General features: G+C 43.9%; 1 protein-coding gene across 1 annotated transcript in view; it reads left to right on the forward strand.

Moving 5' to 3' along the window:
• Positions 1-15,782, forward strand: part of LOC120544739 (protein IWS1 homolog) — a gene marked incomplete at its 5' end in the record, with an annotated part of 18,465 nt that extends 2,683 nt beyond the window's left edge. The window contains 13 exon segments of the mRNA XM_039778710.1: positions 472-579; positions 581-750; positions 885-942; positions 2,564-2,670; positions 3,553-3,703; positions 3,796-3,893; positions 5,370-5,481; positions 5,797-5,914; positions 6,097-6,208; positions 8,670-8,726; positions 9,523-9,634; positions 11,042-11,164; positions 13,042-15,782. Coding sequence (XP_039634644.1) covers positions 472-579; positions 581-750; positions 885-942; positions 2,564-2,670; positions 3,553-3,703; positions 3,796-3,893; positions 5,370-5,481; positions 5,797-5,914; positions 6,097-6,208; positions 8,670-8,726; positions 9,523-9,634; positions 11,042-11,164; positions 13,042-13,170 — 1,455 coding nt within the window.
• Between the last annotated feature and the right edge of the window lie 306 nt (positions 15,783-16,088).

Below are 16,088 nucleotides of genomic sequence, written 5' to 3' on the forward strand. Positions count from 1 at the left end.
ACCCCCTCAGGGAAGAAGAGGCTCTCGCTCTCTGGTCTTCTTCTGAACTTACTGCTCTAGCCTACTGTATTCCATTCAGGGTTCATACGTTGTGAAAAACCAACCTGGAAAAGTCATGGAATTGTTTTTAACACAGCGTAATAATAATATGTCATTAATAAATCTCTTTTCTAACCTCAACGTTGTATTCGGGAAGCGATATTATGAATCCCACTATGATTCATTTTGTAGTTACTGAGTGTAAACTTTAACACTGATTTTTAATTCTTATTGTATAATGTCGACTGACATTTTCAGGAACACGTAGTCATGGAAATTTGCCAAAAAGTCGTGGAAAAGTATTGGTTAAAATGCGTATGAACCCTGTCCATTATATCAACATTACTGGGGACTATTTCTCTAAACTGTTGTTAATATTTCGTAAACGCACCACTAGTCTACCCGACCGTTAGCTGCTCCAGGTTTCCTTAGGGACCCAGATGTGGGCGTAGAGTAACCCAGCTGTCCTCTCGTTTGTCCCCCGGAGCAGCCAAGAGGAGCCGGGCGGTGTCGGACGACGGGAACTCGGACAGCGACGACGACGGCGGGCTCGCTCGCCCCCGACAAGAGCATGGCGGCCAAGCTGAGAGAGCTGGGCTCGGACAGCGGCAGCGAGGACGACGAGCGCGCCAAGGCCGCCGGCGGCGGCCAGAAGGACGAGAAGGCGCTGTTCGGCAGCGACAGCGAATCGGGCGAAGGCGAGGAGGAGGAGTGAGTACTCGAACCAATCCCGAGCCTGAAATGCGTCGTCGGGCATTTTTTGACTTCAGCAGCAGCTCGGCGTCTCTTTGTTTCTGCGTTTTTGAAACCCCCGCTGACCTTTTTCACCTCTCTGTTCCTTTCAGGAAAATGATCGCCGACATCTTTGGGGAGTCCGGAGACGAAGAGGAAGAGGAGTTCACGGTGAGCACGACTCCTCGTGTGTTTGTTCCCTTTAGATTAGATTACGTAGCGACTTAACTAGCATGGCGCCGCGACATGTGCTCAGTGGAAACCCAGAGAGAGAACTTTAATTAAAGGTATAGTGGAGGATTTCCCCGAATTTTAGAAAAGATCCGCCCTCTCCACTTTTTGAAAAAATGCACATGCGCAACACTCTGCCTGCTCCCGAGACGTAACGCCTATTAAACGTGTATTAAACTGTTTACAAGTTGCTGTGGGCATGGCTCATACAAGCCTACTTTCAGAAAGAAGATTTGCACTTTTTCACAAATTGAGATGTTTACCGTGTGTGCGCGGTGCGTGACTTGTGCCAGGGCTAGCATCGCTAATCAGAGCTTACATCAACTTTCACTAGCAGTGATTTTAAATGGATTTCTCCAAATAGCCAAACTTTACCTGTCGAGTAGAAACTTGGCGACAGGGAAATCAGTGGAGAGCCCCAGCTTGTCTTTTTTCGCACGCGCCGCGTGTGAAATATTCTCCCAAAACAACTCCGGTCTTGTTTCTTTCTTCAGAGGCCTTTCTCTTCTTGTCGTACCTTTCGTAGACACTCGTAGCTCACCACACATATACACCTGAAAGTATTCATGCGCAGAAAGCGAAAACTACCCTAGGGACGAGCACGTACCACGGCCTTACGTAAACATAGCGCCAGAATGATTGACAACTAGGAGGACCAATAGTCTTGATGATCCACCCGGAAAAAGAAAATCCTCCACAATACCTTTAACACAATTATTACATCACATTCACATTTTAACCTTTTTACATAAAACACATTTCCTTTTTGACTTACTATGAATTATGCATCGTAAACACAGCACATATTTCACAGCACTTACAAATAGGATCGGATACAAGAAGACCTATTGAAAAAATATACACAGGGAAGAATGTAACTACTTAGTATTTGTAAAGATGTAAGTACACCTTTTGTTTAGTGCAGTATTGTGATGTATACTGAGTCCTATCTAAAGCTTAGATCAGGGCCCAAAAAAAATCAAGCCCGACCCTACCCGAGCCCGTGCACGTTGTGTCCCAGCACATTAACCGCAATTATGAGCCCGAGCCTGATTTTTGTACCCAATAATGTTTTAATACATTGGGCCGTTACAACTGACGTTCTCAACTACAATTCCCAGTTGTTTGAACTACAGAAATCTGTTCAGAAGGGCTATGCTTGGAGCAGACGTTGAAGGCTGACTATCATCTTTTCTGCCACGGCGAGCCTGCGTCACGTGTCTGGTCATCGTCCCTGGTTTTTTTGCCGTCATAGGCGAGCAGCGTGCCGCACTTAATGCACTCGACAAAGCCGACGCATGTGCTGTCACTGCCCACGACTTGTTTAAAAATGGTTCCGTACCTCCCGACTTTCCTCCAGACTTGCTCAAAGTGAATTCTCCTGTTTTTATTTTGTTCTTTACATCCTCAGGCTCCATGTTGCACTTCAGCTAGAAGCGTTAAAACGTTTTATTTCACCTTTTTGTGTCTCACGGAGCAACACTTCACACACTGCGGACTTAAACGATGAGCGGTAAAGTGACAAAGTGTGTGGTTTCCCCCCCCCCTCCCATTTTTGCAGGGTTTCAACCAGGAGGATCTAGAGGGGGACAAGAAGGAGGCGAAGGAGGAGCAGGAGCAGCAGGAGCAGTCGGACTCGGACGAAGGGGTCGACCGCAGCGGCCAAGAGTAAGCAGAGTTTTTCCAGCCGTTTGAGTGCAGCATTAATCAGTCCCTCCAGAAAAACGTGATTATGCAATTATTATTAGCCAAAGTCCGCATATTGCATACCGCTTTGGCTGCATAAATTGCAGATTTCAGCACAAAATATGAAGGGCTTGCATGATTTCATAATCTCCGCGTTTTCTTTGCAAAAAAGTCCCATAATATATCTTAGCAGAAAATGTTGCGTTTACTTCACACAAGAGCAGCCATTTTCCCCTGTTACCATGGGAACGTTATGAAGTGACGTAATTACGTTTTTTTTCTCTTTTTCATCAAACCGCAGTTTTCTGCAAGTTCCCGCAATTTCATTGCATAAAATTGCATAAATATCATATATAGCATATTCCATCGCATTTTTTATGAAAACGTGCCACATAATCAAGGATTTTTCCCCGCAACAATCACAGAAAAACTGCATTTTTCTGGAAGGATTTTTCTGTGAGGTTTTCTCACATTTAATGATTGTAGTTGGATTTCTTTAGCAAGTTTGGGCTTTAACCTTTTTGAGTGTTATTAGGGTCTGATCTGTACCAAACTTGGCACATAGCATCTCCAGACCGACCTGACACAAAGTTATCAAAAGAAATTTTATTCGGTTAAAAAAATGCGCACATTACGTAAAAACAAATTTGTGTAGTTGGCTACGTAAACACGAACTTTAAGATATCTTGGCCAAATGAAATGCAAAACGCTCCTCCCTCCTCCCAGTTCCTTGTGAAAACCATATTGTTTTAATGCTTTTTAAACTGTTTTCCTAATGTTGTGATTCCTGAATGCATAATGTAAGTGTGTGTGTGTGTGTGTGTGTGTGTGTGTGTGTGTGTGTGTGTGTGTGTGTGTGTGTAGTACCAGCTTCATGTCCGACTTTGACATCATGCTCGCTAAGAGGAAAGCCATGAACAGCAGGAAACGGCGGCACCGCGACGGAGGGACGTTCATCAGCGACGCCGACGACGTGGTCAGCGCCATGATCAGCAAGATGAACGAAGCCGCGGAGGTGCGCCCCGTCAAAATAAAAGCCTTTTTATATTCTGTGCTCTCCTGTAGCCCGCTGTGAGCGATGCTGACCGTGTGTTGTTGCTTCAACAGGAGGATCGAACTCTCAACAGTCAGAAGAAACCAGCGCTGAAAAAGCTCACGCTGCTGCCACAGGTCGTCATGCACCTGAAGAAGTAAGAAGTGTGTGTGTGTGTGTGTGTGTGTGTGTGTGTGTGTGTGTGTGTGTGTGTGTGTGTGTGTGTGTGTGTGTGTGTGTGTATTCAAATTTTGAAATATTAGTTGACAGGCCTAGTACCAACCATGTCATACTACCTAAGTAATGCTCAAAAGTTAAACTACAAAAACAAGACCAGCTTAAAACAAAATATCTTTCCTAAACTGAAGCAAAGTAGTATTAGTGTGTAACGTGAGGTGGTGTGATAGTATTAGGGTGTAACGTGTGATAGTAATAGGGTGTAACGTTTGGTGGTGTGATAGTATTGGGTGTAACGTGTGGTGGTGTGATAGTATTGGGTGTAACGTGTGGTGGTGTGATAGTATTGGGTGTAACGTGTGGTGGTGTGATAGTATTAGGGTGTAACGTGTTGTGGTGTGATAGTATTGGGTGTAACGTGTGGTGGTGTGATAGTATTAGGGTGTAACGTGTTGTGGTGTGATAGTATTGGGTGTAACGTGTGGTGGTGTGATAGTATTAGGGTTAACGTGTGATAGTATTAGGGTGTAACGTGTGATAGTATTAGGGTGTAACGTGCGGTGGTGTGATAGTATTAGGGTGTAACGTGCGGTGGTGTGATAGTATTAGGGTGTAACGTGTGGTAGTATGGTGTAACGTGCGGTGGTGTGATAGTATTAGGGTGTAACGTGTGATAGTATTAGGGTGTAACGTGTGATAGTATTAGGGTGTAACGTGCGGTGGTGTGATAGTATTAGGGTGTAACGTGTGATAGTATTAGGGTGTAACGTGTGATAGTATTAGGGTGTAATGTGCGGTGGTGTGATAGTATTAGGGTGTAACGTGTGATAGTATTAGGGTGTAACGTGTGATAGTATTAGGGTGTAACGTGTGATAGTATTAACGTGTGATAGTATTAGGGTGTAACGTGTGGTGGTGTGATAGTATTAGGGTGTAACGTTATGATAGTATTAGGGTGTAACGTGTGATAGTATTAGGGTGTAACGTGTGATAGTATTAACGTGTGATAGTATTAGGGTGTAACGTGTGATAGTATTAGGGTGTAACGTGTGATAGTATTAGGGTGTAACGTGTGATAGTATTAACGTGTGATAGTATTAGGGTGTAACGTGTGGTGGTGTGATAGTATTAGGGTGTAACGTGGGGTAGTATTTGGGATATTATAGCGTGTGATAGTATTAACGTGTGTACGTAGGGTGTACTGTATTTATAGTATTAGGTATGTGTGCGGTGGTGTGATAGTATTAGGGTGTAGCGATGTATTTGATAGTATTAGAATGTAATAGTAATAACGTGTGGTTGTATAGTATTAGGGTGTAACGTTTGTGGTGGTGTGATAGTATTAAGTGTGTGTATAGTATTAAAGTTATGGATGTGATAGTAAGGTATGATAGTATTAGGGTGTAAGTGTGGTGGTTGATAGTATTAGGTATGTGGTGGTGGTGTGATAGTATTGGGTTAACGTGTGTAGTTTGTGGGGAAAAAAAGGGGGGGGGTCCATTAAAGAGTGGATCAGTCCTCTTCCAGACAAATCGCTGCCGGCGCTCAGAATCCGAGAGGAGCTGCTCAGGATCCTGCAGGAAGTGAGTATGGCTGCTCGGAGCCGCGGCCCGTAGGCAATGTGCCGCTTTTTCGTCGCAATTTTCAACAGTTTGCCATTTTTTGTTCTCGCTTTTTTGATATTTCTGACACTTTCTTTCAACGTTTTTGTCGCAATGTTTTTGACCTTTCTGATGTTTTTATTTTCTTTAGTTTTTGTCGCTTTTTTATCTATTAACTTCTCTGTACGCATTTGAGCGCCTCTAGCGTTTGCCTCTCCTGCCCATGGGCCGGCCCGGTCACAGCTTCAGCATCCTCTGCTTTGTTCAGAGTTTGACCGCATGTTTTCCTCCCTGCAGCTGCCCAGTGTGAGCCAGGAGACTCTGAAGCACAGTGGCATCGGACGCTCCGTCATGTTCCTCTACAAACATCCCAAAGAGTCTCGATCCAACAAAGACCTCGCTCTCAAACTTATCAGTAAGGAATCTCTCTCTGTGTCTCTCTCTCTGTCTCTCTGAAATCAAGCTCTTAGAGAGCTTCAGCTCGGGGGCTTTTTAAAGCGTCCGTTACCAGTTTCAAGTAGCTTTGAAGCATCTGCTCCGCATGCGTTAACGCATGCAATGTAACCAGCCGGTTATAATAATCTGTCGTCTGTTTAGATGAGTGGTCGCGGCCGATATTCGGCTTGACGTCCAACTACAAGGGGATGACGAGAGAGGAGCGCCAGCAGAGAGATCTGGACCAGCAGATGCCTCAGAAACAACGACTCAGGTACAACCATTTACACCCCTCACCTCCAGACAGGTATCAGCCAGGCAGATAATTGGTCGATCCCTAGTATTTTCACCCACATCTTTTTCCTTTTTATTCTTTTCATTCACTCTCTTCACGTATTGTTTTTCCTTCCAGCCTTTTCCTTCCTTATACTTGTTGTTCCTTTTAAATTTACCCTCTTTAATTCCTCATTCATCCCCCTCCCCCCCTCCCCCAGTCAGCCTCAGAAAGTGGAGAGGGCGGAGGAACCTGACGTCTTCTCCCCACCAATCAGGTTCAGTCTCAAAACTGCATGTTTGCACGGCCTCCCCCAGAGTCTCGAGTCAACTTGTGTGTGCCAAACATGCAGAGGAATCGGAAAATATGACTCTCTCCAACCCACGGTGCAATAAGCACACATACAAGAATTATAAAGATAATATATACTGTATATACAATACATTCTAAATGGTGCAAATGTAGGGAAATACCGACTGTTACAACAAAGTGCAAACCTAAGGATTGAACTCTTTTAATTACGTTTTTATGCGGACTCTTTTGGTCGGAGCGGCTGAATGTGCTAAAGACTGAAGTGATCTCTTATATATCCGATATTAAAGTGTTCTCAGTTCCGACGTTTTCAGGTTTCTGCTAAAATACGACAAACTGCTTGTTGGATTTTAAACAACTCAAAAGTAAAATCACTTCCAACTTTCTTTTGTAGAACAAATTGAACATTTGAATTGAATATTAAAGGCAGCACTAAAAAAAGTGACTGACATACTGATGTATGTCAGTCACTCATACTGATATTTTTTATCAACTAACACAAAATGTCTCCGCCTGTCTTTCACGATGTGACGCAGCCTTTCGCCATGTTTGTTTACTGCGCACATACATATCACGATGACGATATAGAACACAGTGTAATGTGCAGCCCTAATTTCGAAATCAGAAAGTTTGGCCATTTCGAAGTATTTTTCTCTCCACCCTTGGTTACTTGACGCACATTTGGCAGGAAAAAAACCGACTCAATCATAGCTTAGCGGCTGGTAGCATACAGCTAAAGACACAGGGTAACGTTAGCTTACCGGTAGCCTGCAGACTAGCCTAGAGGTTGTGCCTCTAGCAGAGATGTTTGCTAGTCTCTGAGCTAGAGTCCAAGTCAAGTCTCTGAGCTAGGGTCCAAGTTAAGTCTGAAGTGTCTGGCGGTTATAATTTGATAATAATTTGGGCAGTGGTGGCCTAATGGTTAAAGCTTGTGACCGGGAGGTCGCCGGTTCAGTCCCCAGACCGACAGGATAAAATCTGGGTGGGGGAAAGTGAAAGAACAGCGCTTGTCCCTCCCTCATTACCACCACTGAGGTGCCCTTGAACAAGGCCCTTAACCTCCAACCGCTCCAGTGGAGCTGCTCAGTGGCCAGCAGATCAGACTGTGGTCGTACTGGACAGCTTCCAGCTATGAATGTGGAACTGTGTGAATGTGATCAGAGCGTCGTTGCAAAATGAGACATTGTTCACAATCGACTCACCTGGATAAATAAAGGTTAAATAAAAATAAAATAAAATGAGTGTTGTATCAGAACACTGCAGCGCTATATATCAGGAATTCATGAGTACTTAAATAAGCTACCACAACTTTGGCAAACAATCAAGCGCTCATTCATCTTTTCCTAACATCTAGCGAACGCAAGAAGCAAGATAACTTTAGATGGTCAATGCTAAGCTTAATGTGTGCTAACCTATCAGGGTGCGCTTTCGGCTGCTTTTCAGATAAAATTAAATATGGTCGAGCCAGATTCCTTTTATCTAGATACTACATATTTTGCATTCAGCGCTTCTTGTGTTTGGACCTTCTTTGTCTGAAGTTTTTAAAGTCGAAGCCGCCGACATGTTTGTTGTTCTCTCTCGCAAGAGATACATGTTACGTAGCAAGGTTATAGGTTATGCACATTTCCTAAAAGTATGATTGTTGGCGAGTTGTGCCCACCTCGAAGGTTGAGTCTGAAGTCTTTTGAGGGCGATTATCAAGTCAAGTCTGAAGTCACGGTGTTTCAAACGCGAGTCCCCGTCCATGGCCTCTCGTGTTTGAGTCCGTAAGCGCTGGAGGGATGTAAGAGACAGAGGATGGAATCCACAGTCGTCGTCGTCCTGTGTAAAAATAACTTCATAAGTTCAGCTGAGATAAGAGATGTGAGCCGTCGGGACTTACACGAGCTCAGGCGGGGAAGATTGTGTTTCCGTGCCGACGCCGGAGGTCCCGAGATAGCAACGCGGAGAGGGAATCTGCGGAGGTGTCAGGTGTTTTCTCGGCGCTGAAACGCTGACTAACTGCTGTGAGGTGGAGAATGCTAATAATAGCACGGAGACTCAGCTGGTGGTGTTTCTGCTCTGTTTCCCATCCCTGTTAAATCCATCCTGATATAAACCAAAGTCTCTCTCTCTCTCTCTCTCTCTCTCTCTCTCTCTCTCTCTCTAGTTCGGGTGGTCAGACGCCCCGGAGAGACCTGGAGAAACAGCTGACCGGGGAGGAAAAGTAAGTTGAGCTTCAGTTTTCACTTCAACTTTATTTTGTCCCTGGGGGGCGATTTTGGTTTTACAGCAAGGCATACACTAAATGAAAAACAACATAGACATACAGTACCGAATTACATGGGGCGAGACCTGCAAACCAGTGGACCAGAATCCCAAAAATATTCACTAGTGACCGACTTTCACTAACATGTCCCAGTGTGCAAACCACAGCATCAATAACATAACCTCTGTCAGATTGACAAAATAAATACAAAAACCAACAATAGTGCAGAGTAACCAGCCATGTTGAATATATGATCGACCTCTCTGCCATCATAACTCACATTGTCCACATCAGAGGCATAGACATCATCATCATCATCGTCATCACACCAAAGTCCAGTTCACACCAATGAGACGAGATAAGACGGTATCATCTGCATAGCAACGACTCTTTGTACTTCCGTTCTGACATCCGACTTCCAGGCCTTTTTCTAGCGGAGTATATCATTTGTTGCGTCTAAATATGAATGTGGGTAACGTTGGTGATGGTGAGATGCCTGCTCTGCAGCCTCTGGAGACTCGACCGGTGACAGATTGGTTGATTGCATGTTACGCCCAAAACGCACCTCTGATTAATGAAGACACTAAGTACAACCCTTTAGAACCAGGCACTTCTCGCTGTGCGCTTAGACTGTTAAAATAGGGCCCTCTGTCTATTATTATTATTATATTATTATTATTATTATTATTATTATTATTATTATTATTATAATATCTCAACACCTCTTCTTCTCCCTTCCCCTTCCCCCCTTCAGAGCTCTGCGACCCGGAGACCCCGGGTTCTGCGCCAGGGCCCGGGTGCCGATGCCCTCCAACAAAGACTACGTCGTGCGACCCAAATGGAACGTAGAGATGGAGTCCAACAGGGTGAGTTACTGTTTTCCTGTTTTTCTGAAGGTAAAAACTAAAATGCAAGTCACGTGTTGTAGAGAGTTAAAGAGTCAAGTTATGGCCGTGAGTTAAAGGATGATGTCAGCGTCTCGGAACTGTTTGAACACCAAATATATGCAACGCCATTTAAGGTAATAAAGAGGTACATTAGGCAATACATACAGTGTATATATAAATGAGTCAACATAGATTGAAAATGAATAGTTTTTTATTTGAAAAAGTAAGTTTTTATGATTGACAAATGCCTGTTGTCTTTTTCCAAATTGTAAATGTCTGTCCATCCTTTTTAGAGCCCATCTCTCATGTGATAACCATTTCCTGTTTAAAGCCTTGTCGGCTGCAACCAGCAGACTGTTCAATAAATACTGTGGCTGTGTCTCATTCTGCATCCTTCCGTCAGTACGCTGCTAATGTGCACTGACCACTTCCTGCCGTAGTGCCCACTTTCAATGGTTAGTATTGTCCCAAAAGGAACACTTGTGTTAAAACCCTTGCCGGAAACGACTAGCGGGGAGGAGCATGACAAACGCGATGAACACAAACCCATGTGAACACGATTTTTCCAGCCAGCCAAAAATACGGGGCTTTCCTGTATGTAAATGAGTGGCGCTCTGCTCGCCGTCTCTCAAAATCTGATGAAAATCTTTTAAACTGACCTTTGTTGATCTAAAATGAAGACAGATTCGGCAACTGCACGGCCTATTTCTCGCTTAAAAATTTTCAGAAACATGTTACAGTGAACTATTTTAGTACAATATGAGATCGTATTCTGAATTAATAGTCTGTTTTTGAAATCCGGGAGCAGCCAGACCCACGTGACGCATTCGTCCAATCAGCTGCCGGTCGACGTCCCTGGTCCCTCCCCTTTCCGCTTCGTAGTCGAGATGGCGCCCGTTTAGTGCGAGTAGGCTCCATCGTTCCACACTGAACTTTTTGACCGTTTTTAGGGGGGTCATCCTGGTACTTTCAGTGCACTGAACTTTTAGCGTTCTCTACACTATATACTCAAAACTAAGCGTTTGAAGTGTGACAGTAGGCGCTTTGAGACACAGCCCTTGTCTTTATTCAGCATTTACTTCATAGGCATATCTTAAAAACCTTGAAATAATACATACATTCGCAATATTCCAATAAATGTCAACATTTAGACTTTTGTGTCATATTTAATACTTTATTTATGTAATGCAGATTTTATATTTGGTGTATTAAACATATTTCTGTGATGGTACACTGTATAAACTTCTCACTGAAAGGAACTTGAATGAGAAAATGTGGTGTCGCTGAGCGTGATGACCCTGTGTGGGAAGCGTCGTTCTGGTGTGGAGGGGCTGTCTGTGCACAGGAAGTGAGGTAATCAGCTGAGCTGTGATTGGTCCTCTGTAGAGCGGCTATAAGAAAGGCATCAGCATGGTGGAGAAGCACAAGCGGCGCTTTGCCGAGCAGAGGAAACTGAGCCGCCTGCAGGGAGCTGTCAAGATCAGCATAGAGGGAAACCGGATGCCCCTGTAGATCCCGCTGCCGGCCCGCAGAGGGGCGGGCGGGCGGGCAGTAAGTCCTTCTGCATGAGGGCGTGCGGTGATGGCTCGAACTTGTGTGTGTGTGTGTGTGTGTGTGTGTGGTGTCTGCAAAGAGTCTTTCCCCCCGGACAAGATGCTCCACCGTGTGTTTATGAACAGATAACTGACGGAGTGGGGCGTCTGTCCGCGGGGAACCGTCTCTGTCAGAGAACTGACTCGTCCTGGGACCAGTGTGACTAACACCAACACTGATCTAACCTTCCTCCATTTAGGTCGCCGTCACACTCGTCAACCTTCCTCCACAGCTCTGCGGAGGAGGGTCTGGCCAGTCCACACAGCATTCCTGGATGGGAGAACAACATGCTCTGGTTTATCGGCTTTTTTAAACCAATCACAGTCGTCTTGGGGGCGGGGCTAAGCTCCGGATGGAACCTCGGTGCCTCTGCTAAATAGTCTCGGGAAGGAACTTGTTTTGGTGGAGCGTGTGTACGTTCAAAAGTAGTTTTAGTCGTGCAACAGAAGACTCAGATTGGACAGATAGTCTAGCTAGCTGTCTGGATTTATCCTGCAGATATCTGAGGAGCAGTTAACCATAGTCCTCACAAATCAGCCGGAGGTTAGAACGCCAACACAGAGACAGGAAGGGGACTGACATTCGGCCAACTGTCCGGTGGCACCTGAACAATCCCGGAAGTGACACATGGTCGATATAGACTATATTCACCCACGCTGCGTCGGCCGTCAGACGGTCCGGTGAAAAAATTCTGGCGTCTCCATTTATTTTGAATGGGGTGTGGTACGTTTAGGCTGCGGCGGGGGGAGCCAAAAGAGGTAGCCGATGGTAAACCCGGCTGGGAAAGTTGAGGCCGAGTCAACTTTCTGGAGGAACGCAACCCTGTGTCCCGCTGCGGCGGCCAGTCGTGTGAGCGTGGATCGGACTTGTCAGTGTGTTTGGAGGCGCTGTTAGAGTCCCGTACAGGAAACAGGAAACATCACTGCCTCTATCTCTGCCACTTGATGATTGAACTTCAGCTCGGAAGTTTTATTTTTATTTTATTTTTTTTAGTGGTTGAATTGTACACCTTTTCGTCAGCAGTGGACACACACACACACACACACACACACACACACACACACAAAGAGACGGACAGACAGACGTACACTCTCACACACTCTATTAACAAACTTGCTGTTGGGTTGAGGTTGTGACTTCTGGGAGTTTTGGTGATTCATCATCTCCGAGGGTTTTAACTCTCTCTCTCTCTGCATGACCCCGGAGAAGTGGAGTGTGATGAACAACTGGCTAAAAACACTCTGCTTTTATTACAACTTCAAAAAAAAAAAGTTGTATAACATTTGTGTGCATCAATACAGTGTAAAATTTCCTATTTCATCACTCTTTCCTTTTAAAGGCAAAAATCAGGGGTTCTCAAACGCATCACTCAAAGCTCTGCATCGCATTATTATTCCATTTCTGATTGGCAATAACAAAAACCATTCGGCCCGATTTTTTTATTTTTTATATTAATTTCTTTTGGCTTCATGTAGTGAAAGGAAGCTTTTTTTTGTCTGGTAGTTTTCCGCCTTTTCCAACGTTTTTTTTATTTTATTTTTTTTCTTCAACGCTTTTAGTCGACTGTATTCGTGCGTAGTCAACATTACTAACAACGTATCGATTTAATAGATTTATTTCAAAATAGAAAACGTTTCACCACTTCATAAGTCTAGAACAGTGTTTATGGTCCCGGTCCGTTTGGGCTGCGGCCCTCGGTCCAGACTTTGAGAACCCCTGATGGGTTAACACACAACACGACCCTGAACACGTCGTCAGCTTCTCTCTAATCTGTTGTTTCCTGTTTGTTGCAGCACGGCCAGGTGAAGAAGGGAATGTCCCGCGTTGATAAACAGATGCGTCGAATCGCCGACATCCGGCGCCTGACGAAGCCGGGACACGCTGTTAAAATCAGCGTCGAGGGCAACCGGATGCCCCTCTGATTTTAACCTCCATAGGATTTATTCACTTTATTTTTTTTTTCCCTTATTTTTAATGTGTTGTTTTCCTGAACAAACCCCCTCCCCTCCCCCATCTTCAGGTCCAGCTCTGCCTTACTGAAGCCTGAGGTCAGAATGTGAACATCTGCTGTAAACTCATCTGGTCTTTGGGCTAAACAACTCAAAATATTACTCCAAAATGATCTGCAGAATAAAAGAGAACTGGCTGCAAACATCAGTAGTAGTTGGGTTAATTTGATCTCAGAATATTAGCTCATGCTGCATTCAGGTACTCCCATGATGGTCCCATTATCCCGAGTTAGGAAGTCCTCCTTCCAACTTGTTGGTGTTGAAGATTAAGTCGTAACGTGGAGAAAAAACATGAACGCTACAAAGATGATGTGTTGTGTTTTATTGCTCAGAGTTTAAGTTTAACTCTCCTGTTGTCCTCGGGTCACATTTGACCCATTTTCAAAAAGTTTGTGTATCAGAAATCTGGGTTTCTTTCAACCAAATTGTCAAAATAAATAACGTGGATGGTTCCATACAACGGTCATCACAACTACAACAAATAATCAATTCACTACTTTCATTAAATATGAGGTTTTCATTCAATTTTATAGCATTTGAAGTAGAATTGATAAAGAACCTCGGAAAAAAGTGACAAATGTCAAAAAGCGCGGACAAAAATCGACCAGGACATTGGAAAAAGTGACGACAACGTTGAAACAAGTGATTAAAAACACCAGGAAAAGCGACAAGTGTCTTACATTTTAATTTTAAATTTTGACCCAGAAAAACAAAAAGTTACAAGACAACACAAGGGTTAAACAATAGCTAGTTTCCAATTTGAAGCTTTATAGTTATTTTCTCCCTAAAGCCACTCGCATATCACTTCACTTGACGTATTAAGTTAATGCTAATAAATAACTTCTCTAACTAATCTAGCTCACTCTACGTAGACGGCTAACTGTTACAACCGGTTACCATTTTACAAATTACACGAGCAAAAAAATGTATGTGCAATTTGTAAACTTAAGTATCTTTCCATTAACTATGGCACCAACTCAGCTAGCAAAAAAGACGCCAACTTTTGGAGTTGTTCCGATATGAGGGGACAATTGCAGGCTTTGTCCCAGTCGGGAACTCATTCTTCTAATAAATTTGACACCACGTGAATGTAGCGTTTATGTTAGCAATGAGCTCCATTTTGCATCATCGCCAAACCAACTGGATCCACAAAGTTAGCTCATGTTAGCGTTACATTAGCTTTACCTCAAGTAAAGTAACGTTAGCGATCGGTTTCATCTCCAAGCCCATAATTGTAGTGGTCACTGGATCCACAATGTTCACTAATGTCAGCACAATGTTAGCTTTACCTCCTAAGTTAAGTAACCATAGAAGCTAATGTTAGCAGTGAGTGGACTTGGAGGTACAACCAACTCTAAGGCTAATGTTAGCTTTACATCTAAGCCAACTAAGCTAGCTAATGTTAGCAGTCAGCTACATTAGCTGTATCTCAAAACAAGCCAAATCTTTCGCATTACCTTATACTATCAGTTAGCTATGTTAGTCATCCAAAACTGTCAAGATCCATAACATTTAGCTTACGTTAGCAGTCATTAGCGCTAGCTCTAAAGCAAGCCTGGTCCATAATGTCGGCTAATGTTAGCTCTAAACTAATTTTAGCAGTCAGTTACACGTTCAGCATTATGGACTTAAAGATGAAGCTAAGTTCATAACTTTTGTGGTTAGTAATTGTCTCTAAACCAATTATGTAGCTTAAGTTTGCTACATTAGCTTTAGCTCCAAACAAACTGGATCCCTAATGATGACTTGCAGAAAGCTAACACGGTTCATAATATTAGTAGTTATCTTAACATCCAGGACAACGAAGATAGCTAATGGCAGCAGTCCGCTGTGTTAGCTAGATCTCAAAACAAGTAAAATGTACAACTTGAGCTTAAATTATCAGTTGGCTACATTTTGTAAGTTTCACATTATGTTAGCGTTAGCACTTTTTTTGCCTAACCTACGGGCAGAGAATGTCTAATAAGGGGAGAGCTTCCACTCTCGGGAAAATTCCGGGTTAGGGTACAATGGGGCTTAATAGGGAGTGAGATAGGGAGTGAACAGGCTCTCCATAGACAGGCTCTGCTACGGGTTTCTAAGTTAGCAATCAGCTACATTAGCTTTATCTCTTAAAGTGTAAGCGTGTGTTGCATCAGAGAGAAATCTAACGTGGCTGATCAAAGAATCATTTTGGTGACATTTTGAGTTTTTTTGTCCAAAGTACCATCATGTATTTTTATTTTTTTTCTTGATTAGAGAATAAAATCGTCCCTCAGGCTCTTTTTTTGTTCTCCTGAATATGAAGGTGTTTGTGTTCTGCTAATCCACTGGCCTCCTCAGTCCCATTTTTGTCCCGTCTCTGTTCCCGTAGCGGCTGTACAGAAGTGTGTAAACTGTCGGCAGGACGGCGTTCACACAGGTAACGCGCGGCGACCCCGACCAGATGTCGGGGTCGGGGGTGTTGACTGTGTGAACCGGCCTTCTTTCTGCACTGTGTTCTGGATCAGGTTTACTTTTCTTAATAAAGACTCGACAGAAACTCACCTCTGCTCTCGGGACTCTTCTGTTTAGAACTGCAAATGTCCGCTTCAATCATGCTATTAGGCCTCCTGCACGCTGGCTGCGTGGCGTGTCAGTTGCGTGGCGTTTTCTATGTCTTTACACACCAGAAACGTGTCTGCCGCGCGCTGCTGCTGCTAGCCTTGTCTGGACACATGGATGTTTCCCATAAACGTAAATATATGCTGATCTGATTACAGCAAAGACGACGTCGGCAGTATTGACGGCAAAACGGGCTCCAGAATATTTCCTTCTGTATTGACAGGTGACATATTTGAAAATCTAAAAAA

This window comes from Perca fluviatilis, chromosome 2 (assembly GCF_010015445.1).
Source record: "Perca fluviatilis chromosome 2, GENO_Pfluv_1.0, whole genome shotgun sequence".
Classification (NCBI taxonomy): Eukaryota; Metazoa; Chordata; class Actinopteri; order Perciformes; family Percidae; genus Perca; species Perca fluviatilis.